Source organism: Penaeus japonicus, unplaced genomic scaffold (assembly GCF_977035675.1).
Source record: "Penaeus japonicus unplaced genomic scaffold, GWHDUDI00000001_assembly GWHDUDI00000013, whole genome shotgun sequence".
In the NCBI taxonomy this organism is placed as follows: Eukaryota; Metazoa; Arthropoda; class Malacostraca; order Decapoda; family Penaeidae; genus Penaeus; species Penaeus japonicus.
Genome location: NW_028234415.1, coordinates 23,004,800 through 23,019,799, shown reverse-complemented (window position 1 = coordinate 23,019,799; position 15,000 = coordinate 23,004,800). Strand labels below are relative to the sequence as shown.

Genomic DNA, 15,000 nt, shown 5'->3' with positions numbered 1-15,000 from the left:
GAAGGAGAGGAGGACGACGAAGACAATGCTGAAGATTCAGAGGAGGAGGATTCTGATGAGGAAAACTGGCATGATATGACCTCAGATGAAGACTCGTTGGAAGAGGAGGAGGAGGAGGAGGAGGAAGAGGAAGAAGAAGCTGGGGACAAAAATGAGAGCGATGATGAGGATGGGGAGTGGGAGACAGAGAGCGAGAGTGAGGAAAGGGAATGGGAAGAGGGATCCAATGCTAGCAAGAATGGGAAAGATAGCGGAGTCGAGTCAGATATGTCCAGCGAAGCAAAGGTGGACAAGGAACTGAAGAAGAGAACAACGGTTAGAAAAGTTTTAGCTCGCATTAGGAATACAGCAGAGGAAGAGAATAAAAGAATTGATGATAAAGTTGGTGATGAGGCAAGCACCAGTGGTGCAAATGTACCTTCGAAGGAGAAAGAGAAGAAAGTGCAGGATGAATATGAAGAGGACTCATCAGATGAAGAAGATCTGAGGAACACAATTGGTAAGATAACAAGTTACTATTTGTATAGATTAATGATAAAATAGATCACTTTTTACATATTCTTCATATAGGTGAAATCAAAGGCATTTCTAACAGGATTTTTTTTCTTTTCTTTTTTTCTTTTTCTTTTGTGGAAAAGCTAGATATTGTGAAAAGGAAAACTTTCAGAAAATTATATTCTCTTTCCCTTTCAGGAAACATCCCGATGAACTGGTATGATGAGTATCCACACATGGGATATGATCTGGATGGAAACCCAATCATCAAGCCCATAAGAGGAGATAAGCTGGATCAGTTCTTAAGGATGTTGGAGGACCCAGATCACGGGTGAGTCTTAGCTGTATTTGTTTGTATGATCCTTCAGAATGGGAACACATTAGGGGTTGCCATAGCCAACAAACCTCTAACATGTCTGTTCTAACAAAATTGAGCTTGGACTGGTTACTTACTTGAAAATCAGCTACAAGCTCTACCATGCTAGAACATGTCAGTTGGGCGTGGGTTGACCATTGCCAGAATATAAATTGATGAAGCCATACCACAGTTTTATACATTCATTCATTTGATTGTGGACTTGTGGATATTACTTCCCACATATAATTATTTTTACACCTATTAGAGTTGTTACGTATATTCTTTATGACGAGTACATTAGTTTTCCAATATCTCAGTGTACTCTTATTCAGAGTAATTGCTTTATAGATTGGAACAGATGGATGAAAGGAATATACATCATGAATAAAAATGAGTGCAGGAGGAGAAAAACAACTTGTACGTTTGTCTTGCACAGCTTCTTAACCCATTACTGATGGGTGTCATGACATACATGACACAGGAGCTTTGACCCGACGACGGGCGTCATGACGTACATGACGTTCGGGGATTTTGGATCATTGTGTTTTTTTATTGGGCTATTAGTAAGGAGTGAGTGATGAAGGCATTTGCAGTCATAATTACTATTATTACCGTAATATTGAGCAAACCTAACTTCCAAAACCTAGATGGTACTACTTTCTTCTAGTGCCAGTAAGAGAGAGAGCTTTGAATGGCACCCATCTACGGTCTCTGGCAAGCACTGTCTTTAGAAAGCGATGGCACACTGCAAATTATTGACCTCTTGCTCTAAAGTTCTTGATTTCTAATAAAACCTAACAAAATTAAATGAGCCTGGGTTTCTCTAACTTATAGAATTTCTTATAATGACAACCCATTAATGACGGGTGACAGGATATCACTTCAAGTGGTGGCAGTGTCAGCTGCTGGGGATGAGATATTTTGTCCTCTGGGCTGGCACGCTGGGTGATTGGGTATATAGCGCTTGGCCGCAGCCAGTGAGGGCAAGAATCCCGAGGCATTAGGCTTATGTGTTTGAAATATCCCAGCGTTTCGACTATTTGGAGCCAAAATAACCCCATCGTTAACAGGTTAATATCTGCAGACAGATGGGTCATCTGCGGGAGAGTAGTAGGTCATACTGCAGACCAGGGAGGTCCTCTGGAGGTCTTATCTTGTGGCCTTTTCTACTTGTGTTAGAGATATCTGGCCTGGGATTGTGGGCATGCATGTTAACCTGTTCCTGACGGGGCTATTTCAGCTTAAAAAGACCAAAATACTGGGACTTTAGAAAGCGTCAGGATTCTCGGCCGCACTGGCACACCGGCCTGGATAAAATAACGCGTCCCTGGCGTGTGGCCCAAAAACCACTAGACGTGATATCTAGTCACCCGTCGTAAACGGGTTAAGCCCAAAATTTACGGTGGGCAGTCTTAGGTAGCCATGATAGATGGGTGTCAACATACAGGGATGATACTTGTCTTAAAGCAGGCAGAGCAGGGTGAACGGGTGGCAAAGTTCTTACTTTTATCTGATACTATAGGCTTGCCATGGATTGAGACCTTCTCGATGGTGTGGGCAGGTGGGCATTTTCAATGTGGATGGTAGTATTCGGTCTGTCTTCTTTCTCTGTCTGGGTTTCTGTCTGTCCTGGCTTGTGTATGTCTCAGGGCTTCCGCTAGCTGCAAGGGCCAGCTGCAGTTAAAGGCAAAAGCGGATACAAGAAGCAGGTAATATCCGGTCAAGATTGAATGCTAGTATTATAGCATTGAATTATATAGGAAGGCATGATCAGTGTCTTCAGTCACATGATATCCAACATTAGTGCCTTTCAAGCATCTTAGGATATATGTGTGTTCTGTTGTTTTTTAGACTTCTGGATTAAATATTAGTCTTTTTATGATATATTACGAAAATGATTCTAATAAGGTCATCATGACTAAAGAAATAAATACTTTGTAATTTCAACAAAAGGAAAAAATGCAGCTGTCAATTTTCAAACAAAATGAGGCCTATTTATATGTATTTTTGTGTATGTATGTGTATTTTTTTTATATTTATAAGATAGGGATATACATATTTTTTTTATATATGTATATTTATATTTAAATTTATATTTATATTTGTGTATGTTTATGAATATTTATATATATGTATATGTATATGTTTGTGTCTATGAATATTTATATACATGTATATGTATATGTTTGTGTGGTGTGTGTATGTGTGTATGTATGTATGTATGAATGTATATTGATATACATATATGTTTATGAATATTTATATATATGTATATGTATATGTATATGTGTGTGTGTGTGTGTGTGGTATATGTATGTATGTAAATTGATATACATATAATACTATATATATATATATATATACATATATATATATATATGTATATATATATATATATATATATATATATATATATATATATATATATATATATTTTTTATATATTTTTTTTTTTTTTTTTTTTTTTTTTTTTTTTTTTTTTTTTTTTTTTGCCATATATACATTTATGCATATATGTATGTATATAATTTCTTATGTATATTTTATTTTGACACCAGTTGAACCCCATACCTCAGAGCCAATGCACATCCCTCTTTCATTTCAGCCGAACAGTGTTTGACAAGCAGACAGGGCAGGAGGTGCGACTGAGTGATGCTGACTTGGATGTGGTGAGGCGCGTACTATCGAACAGAGTCCCCGATGCCAAGTACAACATGTACCCCAAGTGGATCGACCACTTTACTCACGAGGTGATGGACATGCCCATCTCTGGAAGACCAGAACACAAAAGATCCTTCATCCCTAGCAAGGTATGGATTTGTTTTGTATTTTTTACAGTTGTTGTTTATAGTTGTTGTTATTTTCACTGGTATTATTACTTTGTTATTAGTATGATGATGTAATTTTCAGGTTTGATTTTTAAGTAAAAACCTTTTTATGCCTACTGATAAAGAGAGTTACATTTCTTTTTGTTCACTGACAGGGGCAGGGGATCCCTCTCAAACTGGGCTCAGTCTATTAAAAAATCTAATGAAATTGATGTCATGTATTATAGTCTGTTTTTCCGATCTGCCCACTAAATATGATAAGTTTTAGCTATATATGGCAACTGTGCATTACTGGTTCATGATTAGCTGACAATCAATATCAATTATTTGTAATAGGTGGTATTCATGTTGTTAAATCAGTAAGATATTTGAATTTATGAATGTGCAAATAACCCATACACATTCACATATAAATCCCAAACATGTTGAAGTGTACCATTATTATATGATACAAGCACACACAAAAAAAAAATCTTGTACCAAAGACTGCAGTCTCATCACATGTAAACAAAGAATATTCCCCCCCCCCCCCATTTCTAATCTATGAAATGAAATCTTGTAATGTGAGAACAAATTAAAGAGATTTTGATAATTTACTGAGTGTAAATTGCATGGGTTGTTTTCAAAATACCAATCATCTGATCATCAAAGTTGACATACTGGTATAGTGAACACTTGCAACTTGTTTGTATTCGCTCACCTTGTTGCCCTTGTATTCTTGTTATAATTCAGCCTCACTTAACACATTTTATCTCATTACTGGTATGTTGTGGACAGATCAGATGAAGCCAATCCTAGAATATTCAACATCCCTCATGCACATTACGATAATATAATATTTTTTATTATTTGTAGAATGAGGCTGCGTACGTGGCCAAAAGAGCAGAGATGATCAAGAAGGGTATGATTACTTATAAGGTCAAGCAAAAGAAACAGCGATATTATGACTTATGGGGTACTAAGGGTGATGACCAAATTAGAAGGCTAACACATCGTTTGGATACTCCGAAGATGCCATTACCAGGTGGGCTTGTTGTTGTTCTGCTTCTGCTTCTGCTTCTGTCTCTTCCTCTTCCTTCTTCTTTTTCTTCACCTCCTCTTCCTCCTCTTCTTATTCTCCTCTTCCTCCTCCTTCTCTTCCTTCTTCTTCTTCTTCACCTCCTCTTCCTCCTCTTATTATTATTTTTCTCCTCCTCCTCCTCCTCCTTCTCCTCCTCCTCCTTCTTTTCCAACAGATTATGTGATTGTGTGCTTATCTGTCAGTGTGTCAGTCAGTACTTTTGTCTGTCTGTCTGTCTCTGGCTGCCTGGCTATCTGACATCTATCTCTGTCTGTGTAATTTTTACTCTTACTGTTGTGTGATGTTGTGTGATTTGGGATATATTGTAAACCTTATTGTTGATTTGCAAAGCTTAAGCAGGTATATATTACCTACTCCATAAACACTTAATTGGCAATGTCATTCTGAAAGGAACCAATTTGCTTCTAAGTAACAAATATCTTGAAAATGTGCAGCAAATCGCCCCTAACAGTGGTGTGTTAATGATCCGATGCTTGTGTTTCAGGGCACGAAGATTCGTACCGCGCGCCCTTAGAATACGTTAAAGAATGTAGTGCAAGGAGGTTCTCAACCATCCGCCATGTTCCACAGTATTTCCAGTACATGAGAGTAAGTGACGTCAAGTTTTTGTTCGATTTTTGAGATTATAGGGTAGGCTTGGAGATTTTGAATGGTCCATTGTTCAGAGATATTACTTGGGATAAACTAATAATGTGTGTTCTGTTTTCACAGGAAAGATATGAGAGATGCCTTGACTTGTACTTAGCTCCACGCAAGTTGATAAAGAAAAGTCTACACAAAGCAGATGTGAGTAATATTGCCAATAAGTTAATATTTCTTTTGTACTACCCCCTCCCCCCTTCCCCTTTCATTACTCTTTCTCTTATTGCTCTCATCCTCCTTCCCCATATTCTACCTCTGGCATTTACATGAGGGAAATGTGGACGTATGAAAATGTGTAATATGATATGGAAGTTACATGCCTTCATTATGCATGTAACGGAAATAATGTCAGTGATATCTTTAATCCATGTTATAGCTATATCATTCTTGCTTCAATTCTAGGACATGTTGCCGCGGATGCCCAAACCCAAAGACTTGCGGCCATTTCCAACGAGAGAAGCACTGCGATTTGTTGGCCATCAGTCTGTTGTCAGAACCATTTCGATACATCCTCTTGGAAAGTTCCTGGCTTCTGGTTCAGATGATCGCACTGTTAAAAGTAAGTCCCCGCCCCTCTCTCTCTCTCTTTATATACCTAATTGGGGATATGGGTTTGTCAGTGACTACTGTATTGCAAATTAAGGACAGGGCTAATAGTGTCTAAATGTTTTAATCATATCAGGTGTCCTGGCTCAAATTCGGATGAAACTTTTTTTACCGATGGGAAGGTCATTTTGATTGTGTCCTCTAATTTGCCAACAGAGCTGGCCAATTTCTTCCCTTATTTGCTAAGTATTGTAAGAAATTTGATGATAGCAAGTGCATTGGGATTTGGGGTGTATGCCTCATATTTGTCTGTATGTTTTCGGATGCAGACCTCACATTTGCTGAATGTAAGAAAAAAATTGGTGACAGTAAAGCATCGGAGGGTGTGGCACCCATTCACAATGAGGCTCATGTTTGCCTAATGCAGCTCCTGTTGACTAGATAACAAGCGCAAGACCACTCCCTGCACAATGCTGTGCTGTGCCTCTATGGCATTTTTGCATTTGTTTACATTATTTTCAAAATTGAAAAAATATTTGTTTATGTAAAGGGAACTCTTGTGATTTTGTAAATATGTAATGATGTAAAATTCATATTTTGAAGGAGAGATCATGACGTGATAGGACACCATCCGGCAGAAGTGAAATATTTGCATGATGAGATATTATGTTACCTGGTGCTAATGGGTTAATACAATCCATCTAGTTGAAACTATGTGCTTTCCCCTCCAAATATCCTTTTCCCCCATAGGGTTAAGAGCACACAAGTTTCTTCCCCACTTTATGTATGGTGGGTCACACCCCAATTGACCTTGTACATGTACATGTCACTAAAATGTCTTGATGTAGAATTATTCAAAGATATAAAAATTCCTATGAATCAAAAGAAATAATAAAAGAAAATCAAGCCTTTGCATACTAATGGCAAATATTGCTGCTTGTTACAAGGATGTGTAAGATAGATCCTGTGTCATTCATGTTTAACCCTTTCCCGACGGGGCACTCGCTACGCGAAGACCCATATGCCTGGTGATTGCAATATTGCATTGTAATCGTCACACTGGCATGACGCCCCGGCATCGGGAGTTTGTGTGTGTCACACGATGTGACGCACCGTCGTCATTGGGTTAATATGTATATGGTCTTATTAAACTACTAGGCAATATCACATAGAATGAATCAAAGCCTGCCCAGCAACACATATGACAATGTAAGACACATCTCTAAAACCAGTAAAATAGGCAGATTATATCCTTTACTAAGGAGACCATAAAAATGTTATTGAACTAAGGCTTAATGTGATAAACCCAAACACATAAACACACCTGTTGTGTAATATGTATTGTTACCTAGTTAGAGGAAACCAACTGGTGTGGTGGCAATTCAGAGATGGCTATGGCCATGAAATCAGTCAATTTATACTAATACAGGACACGGAAGAATAGAAAGGGAGGTAGAGAGAAGAGAGAGAAAGTTCCATTTATCAAACGTTATATATTACAAGGTTTCCCAGTTATCTGCAAAGTAGTGGGAATGGCTAGTAGTGGTTGTTTCCTAAGTAATGATGCAGTGTGCAGAACAGGGATCCAAAGTCAGCGTAAACTTGTATTTTATGATGGATTTATGAGAAAATATTCTTTAAGCTAGTCTGCACTGCCCGCAAAAAACTTTGTCTTTTATGAAATATCTTGTCAAAAGAGAGGCAAGTCATAACATCTAGAATTGAGATATTGTGGAACGTGACCTTGATAGAAAAATACCTAGGAGAGCAAAATTAAGTTGAATGATATGCCATTCATCAACAAATCAAATGATGATAACCTGCCATTTACCCTTGTCGTTTATGCTCAATATCACTTCTTCTGCAACACCAATATATACAGTTACTCTTCTTTCTCATTCTAATGATACCCAGAGTTTTTTAATACTTGGTTTCCCTTATCCACAGTTTGGGAAGTTAGCACCGGACGTTGCCTCAGGACATTCAATTTTGAAGGTATTATCAAGTGGGTGGCCTGGAATCCGAGCCCCAAATTGTTCCTGCTGGCTGTGGTTGTGGGGAACAAAGTGTACTGCATGAATCCTGAGACCTACCTCACAGATAAGGTTGTGGTCAAGCAGACAAATGATGTCTTTAAGGTGGAGCCTGAAAAAGGAGATGACCCCAGTAAGTTAATCTTCATCTGTTCTTGATGTTGATATTTGTATAGATAAATATCTGGCCATCGTCCATGTAGATGGTTTTAGTCTGGTGAAACAGGATCTTATTATAATGATTTTAAATTTTTCCTCTAACAGTTGGAAAACAATTTGAACGTGTGAGGACTGCAGTGACTTGGAGGAAACCAGATGCAACTGAATGGAGCAAAGGAATAAGAGTGGTTCTAGAACATTTCAAAGATTTAAGACAGGTAAGATATTTTAGATGTAAGAAGATGGTTTATAAATATTTTCTTTGGTTACTTGATTTCTTCAGAAGGAATGCTATTCATATGGTACTTTGTAAAGTTACTATGTGTGTATGGTCATCCCTTTTGTTTGAATTAGCCATTTTTTTACCTTGTAAATACTATTATGAAATTCAGTGAGAATATAAGCCTCATTCTGAACCACATTAGTTTGAGAATAGCTAGTATTTATATTTAGGGACATTTCTTCTTCACTTATTCTGATACATATGGTAAATCACTGGCAATGCTCAAAACTGTTGTTTTTTTTATACTAATTCATGTGTTAACTTCCAGGTTGTTTGGCATAAACAAGGTGATTACTTTGTCACTGTGATACCTCATGGTATGAATAGGTCAATCCTAATTCATCAGCTTAGTCGCTGGAGGTCACAGATCCCCTTCACAACCATCAGAGCCCGAATTGAGGTGGCAGAATTCCATCCCAAGTTGCCCTTCCTCTATGTTGTGGTGAGTTGCAAAGGTTTTCTTGTATGTAGAGTTGTATGTAGAGTTGTTTTCTTGTATGTAGAAAGTTGGATAGGGAAGAATAGCTGTCTGTGCTTGGAAAGGTCTGTGGTTGGACAAATTAGAGTCCCCAGTATTTTGTCGTATTCATTGGTTTTTGCAAAGTGATCAATGAAGTGCAATTTTGTTGCTCCTTGGTTCTGCTGTAGGAGATCTTGTTGTATCAGCAGTCAGTGAGCTGAGTAACTGGCGTCCTTAGCCCCTTGGGCGCCGTAAGTAGTCTGACTCCCTTTGTAGATCTGACCTCACTGGTGACTGGTCCCCAGGTGAGCCAATCATGTCGTCACACTCCTGTCAGGTCACGTGGCTGCACTTTGTTCTTGCAGTTAGAATTACACCAATTCATCTGTGGCTGGTGCTACATGTCTATTATGTGGGGTTTATGTATTAAGAGGAAAGAGTTTATTCATATCCTCAGTCAAGATGCTGTCTCTCTATATTTTGTGTGCATGCATGCATCTGTCTCTGTGGGTCATATGTGTGTGAGTGAGTTGAAGGTTGAGATTGTGATTGTGACTGTGTTGGTGAGTGGGCAGACAGAATTCATTGAATTTAAGATTTTCCTTGCATGGGCCAGTACACTGACACACCATTTTGTATTCCAGACCCAGACTCACGTCCGAGTGTACAACCTTCAAAAGCAGACCATGTTGAAGAACATCAGAGCAAACAGCCGCTGGGTCTCCTCCATTGGCGTGCATCCTGGAGGCGAGCACTTCCTAATCGGCACATTTGACCGCAAAGTTAGCTGGTAAGTCCTTATCTTCTTGGTTATAGCTATTACCTGCCATGCTTAAAATGAACATCATCTTTAGTCTTTTAGGAGCTTTACTTTGGTATGTATAAGATGAAAAAGTAGATTATTTTAGTAAGTTTGTTAGTTTGTAGTGACTCACCTCTGGAGTTTGTTGCATTTGAGTCTCATGAATTATAGATGAATGAGATTAAGTATTTTCACTCCACCCAACAGTGGATAGATATCTGCAAGCATGTATATATGTCTACATGCTTACATACATACATGACTGATTGGTATATGTATTTTATATGTGATTTTTCTATAACAGGTTTGAAATGGAGTGTACAAAGAAGCCTCATAACCTGAAGTACCACAAGGAAGCTGTCCGTAAGGTTGCATTCCATCGTAAATACCCACTCTTTGCTTCTGCATCAGATGATGGCAGAATTATTGTTTCCCATGGAATGGTGTACAAGTAAGGAATTATGTCTTTTGTCATAATCATCTCATTGTTACGCAAATGTTCTTATTGGCTAACTAAGGTTCTTATCTTCATTATTTTGTGAGTGAAAAGTGATGCATTTGGTTTTGATGAAAGAAGTAACTAATGAGAACTGCCTGTATCTTTCAAACTTAAAAATATTTCTTATATGGCAATACATTTTTCCCTTTTTTTCTTTTTTCGTATACAAATTTGGACTGTCAATGTTAGCATATTTAGACAATAATATTCTTCAGAAAATGGTATAGGTTTAAGTATGTTTACGATATCATTACAACTATTTTCTCTCTTTTTTCCAGCGACTGGGTAACGGACCCCCTCATCGTACCTGTGAAGGAGTTGGCTGGTCACTGGTTCCTGAAAAACCTGTGCGTGTTGGACATTGCTTGGCATCCCTTTGAGCCTTTCATCCTATCATCTGGGGCAGATACAACCATCAGGCTGTGGAGTTAACAGGGCTCCAAGTGTCAAGCTATGAGAGAGAGAGAGAGAGAGAGAGCTCAGAACAAGGTTTATATAACATTTGGCAATCTTTTTTTTTCCCCTTATGAGTACATGTAAGATACATTTGTTATTGGATTGACATACAGATCTTGTATTTGACAATCCTTTGGATTACACGTAAGGGGAAATACTGTAGTTGAAGTGTTAAATAGATCTTGCTCAGCGAAGATGTTCTCTCTCTCAATACTAGGTTTTGATACCACAGTGGACTGAATTGATGGAGAGTAATGTAGATGTATAGATATATATTATACTGTACTTTGATGTGATTTCAATTGCAAAAGATGAATGCTGAGGGATTGAAAGGATCACTTAGAAAGTGATAGGAATTGTTTGTTTAAATGATTTTTTTCTAACATCTAATATTTAATGATCATTTGGATAGAAAAATTCCTACATAACCAAATGTGTGTATTGTTGGATTTAGCAAGAAGACTTATCTTTGACATTGTAAGCTATACAATGAAATGTAACTGTCCAACTAGGGAAAATGCAGCATATACATATTTCCAAATAAGTTGAACTGGAGTTAGCAGAACTTGTCCTTCTTTGTACTGTTGAAATGTAAGATTGTTATAAATGATACTAGATAACCCCTTGTTGGGTGTTGTAAGTTTTGTAATAAATTGAAATATGTGAAGTTTTCATTATTTTGACCTTGTGAAAAAATTTAATTTAAACGTCTCCTTACTGTACGTATTTTAAGTTGTATTACATAACTATGCACATCTAGATGCATCTTTGTCCATCTGTTATAATATTAAGCAAAATGGCTTTCAACTAATATCCAAAATCTAGATGGCACCACTTTCTCCTAAAGAGCCTTGAATGGCACCCTTCCATGGTCTCTAGCAAGTACTATCTTTAGAAAGCGATGGCACACAGTAGGTTGCCAAGGAAGAGGAAGGGGACTTAAACCATGCTCAGTATCTACAATTTGCCCCTGTAATAAGGCTGCCTTGTACTGTTGCACTCTCAGTCGTAAGTATGGGTTTCTTTCCTTTTCCTTGCCTCATGTTATCTTCATTGTGGATGGTTATATTTTGCATATTCATTCACGACAATACACAATTACAAAATGATTTAATTGCTTTTTATCCTCTGATAAATCACCAGTACTTTTATCACACCGAGTATAAAGAAAATAATGATCTGATATAGACCCTATACTACAACTTTAGTAAACTGCAGCATTCATATGGCCTGTCATATGGCAAGCACAAGATAGAAATGAAAAAATAGAAACAAAACTGGTTTTGCAATGTGTGACTGAAAGAGCATGGATATGGCCTGTCATATGACATGCACAAGATAAAACATGAAAAAAATGACAAACAAAACTGGTTTTCCAATGAGTGACTGAAAGAGTGGGAAAAATCAAGGCATGTTGCATGAAGCTGCTTCCCACGCTCTGAAATAAAACCCATCCTCGAGACTGGGCAAGCATATCCATCCCTGTCTGCAATGGGTTAAGTGATTATAGATTAGATTGCTTGTGGGGGATTGTTATACTTATGAAGGTTTACAATTTATTAATTCGTTCTACTAGCATATTACAAATGTCACTTTTGCCACAAGATTGATTATTGAAAATTATCTGCCGCATTAACAGCTTGGTCAGTAGTGGCGTCGTGCCTGTAAAAAATGACCCCCCAAACGGCCTTCTAACCTGAGCCACACATTACAGAGAAATTAGGAGGCATATCATACATATAATTTTAACACGTACAATGAAATGTGAAAAAAATAATGCTGGAAAACATGATACTGAAAGGTATGTTGTAAAATGTAAAAAAAATAATATACAAGGGTACACACGAAAAAAACGGTCACCGCAAAAAAATACGAAAAAAAGTGTAACTGACAGAACGGAAGTGGACTCTCCAACGGATATTTAAATATTTGTATATTTCAATTAGAAGTCGTGAATCTAGAGCCAGGTGGACCTCAGAATCCACTACAACTCATCCCTGGGAGCGGGAGTCGCGGAGCCTGCTGGTGTAGTGACACAAGCCAGCCCTGAGACAATTCCTGGGGATAGGCTGAACCGCACTCGCATGTATTGTATCACTGCATATTTCTGTGGGAGAAATCAAGAGATAAGTGAAAATATAACTTGCGTCCACAGTAGTTTACAAGACGAGTTTCTTAAAATGAAAGGTATAAATAGCAAAAGGACTAAAACATAAAGGTTAACTTTATAAAATAAAATGTAAAACGAGCGAGATAAAACATATAAAGGAATATGCAATTTAAGCATACAGAATAAACTAAGAACTTTGGAGTACACTCACCACATACAATCACACTCGCACTCTCACCCTCCACACAGCAGGAGCAACAATAGTGACTACCCTTTCCCAAATGATTAGCATTAGGTTCAGTGTTAATACCATTCTCGTTCACACCACCTGAAGACATTTCAACTGGCGGTTCTGGTACCATCGAATTCAAAATTCAGGGCAGGACATAACTGGCCACTCTCCCCCACAAAGTGGACCTCGAACTGTCACAAATCTAGCAGCTCTGGGTTCATTGTTATCCCTTCAGTCACATGCACAAGCGAGACATAGTGAGATTGCAGAGGAATGGAGGGCTCCAGAAGCTCTCCCTTGGATATACATGATGCACTGGAACCTCACTACAGTGCGAATTTGATGATCATTCAAAAAAAAAATCTGCTGCTTCAACATATAGGGCCATTAGCGGCGGATAATTTAGGAAGTTTTGTACGTAATCTGTATGTACTAGTATCATATAATAAAACCTTAAAAACGATTATTGCATATTTGATATGTAATTATATTATATCTGGATATGATTCGACTCATATCTTGAGAACATGTTAATTTCACATAGAAAACTAATTCGTTTTTTAACATTTCTCCCAATACATTCTTACGTGTGAATGGAGGTTTCAGCTACTAATTTCCTTGGTCTGTAAAGTGAGCACATTGTTCGTCCACATGGACTACTGTTAATTCCTCTAGCCATTAGCCACCCATGGGTCAATCGTGTGTGCCCAATTCGTAACCCTGCTAACACAACTTCTATGTGTCGATTGGGATGGATGGATGCTGGTCGTCCAACCGCCGAGTTCTTTAATCTCTCGCTGTTTATGATTGGTGGTTTGTTTCCATTGTTATCTCCACCTGTTACGAAGGCTTTCTCTGATGTTGGGCTTCATGTCGCTGTGAGGGAGAGGAAAATGTGCATCCCGGGGCTGAGTGACAGCTACTTTGCCCCTCTGGTATGCCCATTCGTTCTCGTTAATGCCGACATGCGCAGACACCCAACATAGAGTGACCCTTTTTATTGCTGTCCTTGTTGCAAGCCAGTCTTGAATTTCCCTCCCCACTGGATGCGGGGGATCAAATTATCAATGGCTTGCAATGCACTGCGAGAGTCACAACGCAACACTACAGATGCTGTGGAAGGAAAGCTACCTTCCCCGGTCTTCTCCCTGCTCACTGAAGCAAAACTAACACCATCTTCAGTTTTTGACCCGTCTGTGAATATCATTGTAGATTTTCGGTACTTTGAAACGTGTTGGCAAAACCTCCTTTCCTGATCTCTGTTTCGGGTGAATCATTTTTCCTCATTCCAAATAGTACTGTAGACCAAGAAGGGAACTGGACAACACCGGCTAGGAGAATTTTGGGGAGACGAAGGTCCAGATCTATCATGCCGTCTGTCATCTTCCCTCCAAATGACACGTCATGACGGTGACCATCTAAAGCCAGGTGACTTGATTCTGGCGAGATAAACAGGACCATGGACAATTTTCTTAGCAGATCCATCCCTACGAGGATGTCCCCTGGAAAGTGAATGTCGGAAGTGCTGCAGGATCTATGAACAAGGTCTAGACGATCATGGATGATGAACTTTAAATCTGCTTCGGATTCGATAGATTTAAGCGTGCTAGCAACTCTTAAATGTACAAGGACTGCCTAGCATATGAATACCAGATAGGAGCATGTCTGATTTCTTCACTACAGTTTCCCCGAACAAAAGTAATTTCTTTAGTGTTAATTACCAAGTTGTTGTCTTGGTTGGTGACCTCACTTGAAATGGAACTGCCGTCTGAGAGACGAGAGTTTTGCCTTAGACGGCCGTTGCTAAAGAGACAAGAAGCCACAAAGTGTTCAGGCTATCCATATCCATAGCACACACGTTTGTTAGCACGGCATTCAGAAGTGTCTTGTCGTTCAAGACGATGGTAATCACACCAAAGGCGGCGATGGCTGCTGTTGGGGCGTAGTGGTGAAGATGCTTAATGAGCGTGTCGTCTACTATATTGAAGTCTCGGTGATCAGTGAACGCGCTACATA

The 15,000-nt window shown here is 38.6% G+C and overlaps 1 protein-coding gene and 1 long non-coding RNA gene across 2 annotated transcripts in view; one reads left to right on the top strand and one right to left on the bottom strand.

Moving 5' to 3' along the window:
- The window catches only part of LOC122267976 (ribosome biogenesis protein BOP1 homolog), a 13,805-nt gene extending 2,496 nt beyond the window's left edge, over positions 1 to 11,309 (top strand). The window contains exons 2-14 of the mRNA XM_043038208.2: positions 1 to 499; positions 694 to 826; positions 3,459 to 3,663; positions 4,537 to 4,705; positions 5,247 to 5,350; positions 5,474 to 5,548; positions 5,807 to 5,963; positions 7,898 to 8,116; positions 8,248 to 8,360; positions 8,694 to 8,867; positions 9,530 to 9,675; positions 9,992 to 10,138; positions 10,465 to 11,309. The exon at positions 1 to 499 is cut by the window's left edge and continues 219 nt beyond it. Coding sequence (XP_042894142.2) covers positions 1 to 499; positions 694 to 826; positions 3,459 to 3,663; positions 4,537 to 4,705; positions 5,247 to 5,350; positions 5,474 to 5,548; positions 5,807 to 5,963; positions 7,898 to 8,116; positions 8,248 to 8,360; positions 8,694 to 8,867; positions 9,530 to 9,675; positions 9,992 to 10,138; positions 10,465 to 10,618 — 2,295 coding nt within the window. The 3' untranslated portion in view covers positions 10,619 to 11,309. The remainder of the gene's footprint in view (positions 500 to 693; positions 827 to 3,458; positions 3,664 to 4,536; positions 4,706 to 5,246; positions 5,351 to 5,473; positions 5,549 to 5,806; positions 5,964 to 7,897; positions 8,117 to 8,247; positions 8,361 to 8,693; positions 8,868 to 9,529; positions 9,676 to 9,991; positions 10,139 to 10,464) is intronic.
- Positions 11,310 to 12,186: 877 nt separating this feature from the next.
- LOC147470630 (uncharacterized) overlaps positions 12,187 to 15,000 on the bottom strand; it is a 4,772-nt gene continuing 1,958 nt past the window's right edge. Inside the window, exon 2 of the long non-coding RNA XR_015191533.1 lies at positions 12,187 to 12,749. This is a non-coding gene — a long non-coding RNA (uncharacterized LOC147470630). The remainder of the gene's footprint in view (positions 12,750 to 15,000) is intronic.